Raw genomic sequence first — 1,220 nt, 5'->3', positions numbered from 1 at the left:
GTTAAATTGCAATAGTATAGGGATCCACAAGTCCTGGCTCCTTGCCACAAGAGAACGAGACGTGCTAGAACGAGTGTGTGTCCTTTTTTTGACAAAAGTATACACGAGTGTGTGTCCTTTTTTCAGAAAGTGGGCATGTTTACCCAATCGGACATAAAATTGACCACGAAAAATACTGCCCATATTTCCTCCACGGCGTTCGATCCAGACAGCCGAGCCGTCCGTAGGGTCGAAAAGCGAACCGGCAAACAAAGGATCCGGGGTCCGCAGTCCGCAGTCCGCACCGGATGATGTCCATCGACCGACTCCCCTCCCTGTCTCCCCACACCTATAAACCCCCACCCCTGACGCGGAGCGGAGGCCACATCAGGCTCGCCCGCCGTGACACCCCCCTGACAGTCATCCCCTTTCTCGCTACCGAAGGTACGCGCACACGCTCCCTCCTCACCTCCGTCATCCGGACCTGGATTGATTTCAGTTACCACTTCCTCAATTCTCCCCGCATCGTAGCCGGTCGCGTGCCCTACCCATCGACGAGATCGAGCCGAGCGATTGCCCGTGCTCAGTTCGATCTTCGCGAGTAGATTCAGCGCGGCTCAGTTCGATCTTCGCGAGTAGATTCAGCGCAGTTCAGTTCGATTTTTTCACGAGTAGATTCAGCAAAGTTTTTCTTAATTTTCGTGGCAATTTTTCCCTGATCTGGCCGCTCCAATCAGCCATGGTGAAGGAGGCGCCCGCCACTCCGGGCGCCAAGGGCAAGGGCAAGGGCGCCGCGTCGACCTCCGCCTCCGCGCCGACGCCGCCGTCCAAGGTCACCCCCGGATCGGTCAGGCGCAAGAGGGCGTGTAAGAAGAAGAAGGCCGATCCGGAGAAGCTGAAGGCGGCCGCCGCCGCTGCAGTCGCGGCCTCCGCCGACGCGCCTGCTTCGGGGCCCACGCCGGTGGTTCCCGCCCCGGCCGACGTCGGCACTTCGGCCGCCCTTGTGGTCGCCGAGAACGGCGGCGCTGACGGGAAGATGGTCGCCAAGACCAACGGCGATGGGGATAAGTCCGTCGCCAAGGACAACGGTGGTGGCAGTAAGTCCGTCGCCGAGAACAAGGGTGATGGCAGTAAGTCCGTCCCTGAGAACAAGGGTGATGGCAGTAAGTCCATCGCCGAGAACAAGGGTGATGGCAGCAAGTCCGTCGCCGGGAACAAGGGTGATGGCAGCAAGTCCGTCG

At 59.7% G+C, this 1,220-nt stretch overlaps 1 protein-coding gene across 2 annotated transcripts in view; it reads left to right on the top strand.

Annotated features, from left to right (window-relative positions):
- The first annotated feature begins 311 nt into the window (after positions 1–311).
- The window catches only part of LOC119317861, a 5,722-nt gene continuing 4,813 nt past the window's right edge, over positions 312–1,220 (top strand). The window contains exons 1-2 of one of the 2 annotated variants that reach the window (XM_037592359.1): positions 312–423; positions 717–1,218. In XM_037592359.1, the coding sequence (XP_037448256.1) occupies positions 719–1,218 (500 nt within the window). In that variant the 5' untranslated portion in view covers positions 312–423; positions 717–718. Of the gene's footprint in view, positions 424–451; positions 629–716; positions 1,219–1,220 lie in introns of those variants that run through there. The other variant, XM_037592360.1, reaches the window with a different exon arrangement.

The sequence above is a fragment of the Triticum dicoccoides genome, chromosome 6A, assembly GCF_002162155.2.
Source record: "Triticum dicoccoides isolate Atlit2015 ecotype Zavitan chromosome 6A, WEW_v2.0, whole genome shotgun sequence".
NCBI lineage: Eukaryota > Viridiplantae > Streptophyta > Magnoliopsida > Poales > Poaceae > Triticum > Triticum dicoccoides.
The sequence above is the reverse complement of the archived record's forward strand: the minus strand, read 5'-3'. Positions and strand labels throughout refer to the sequence as shown.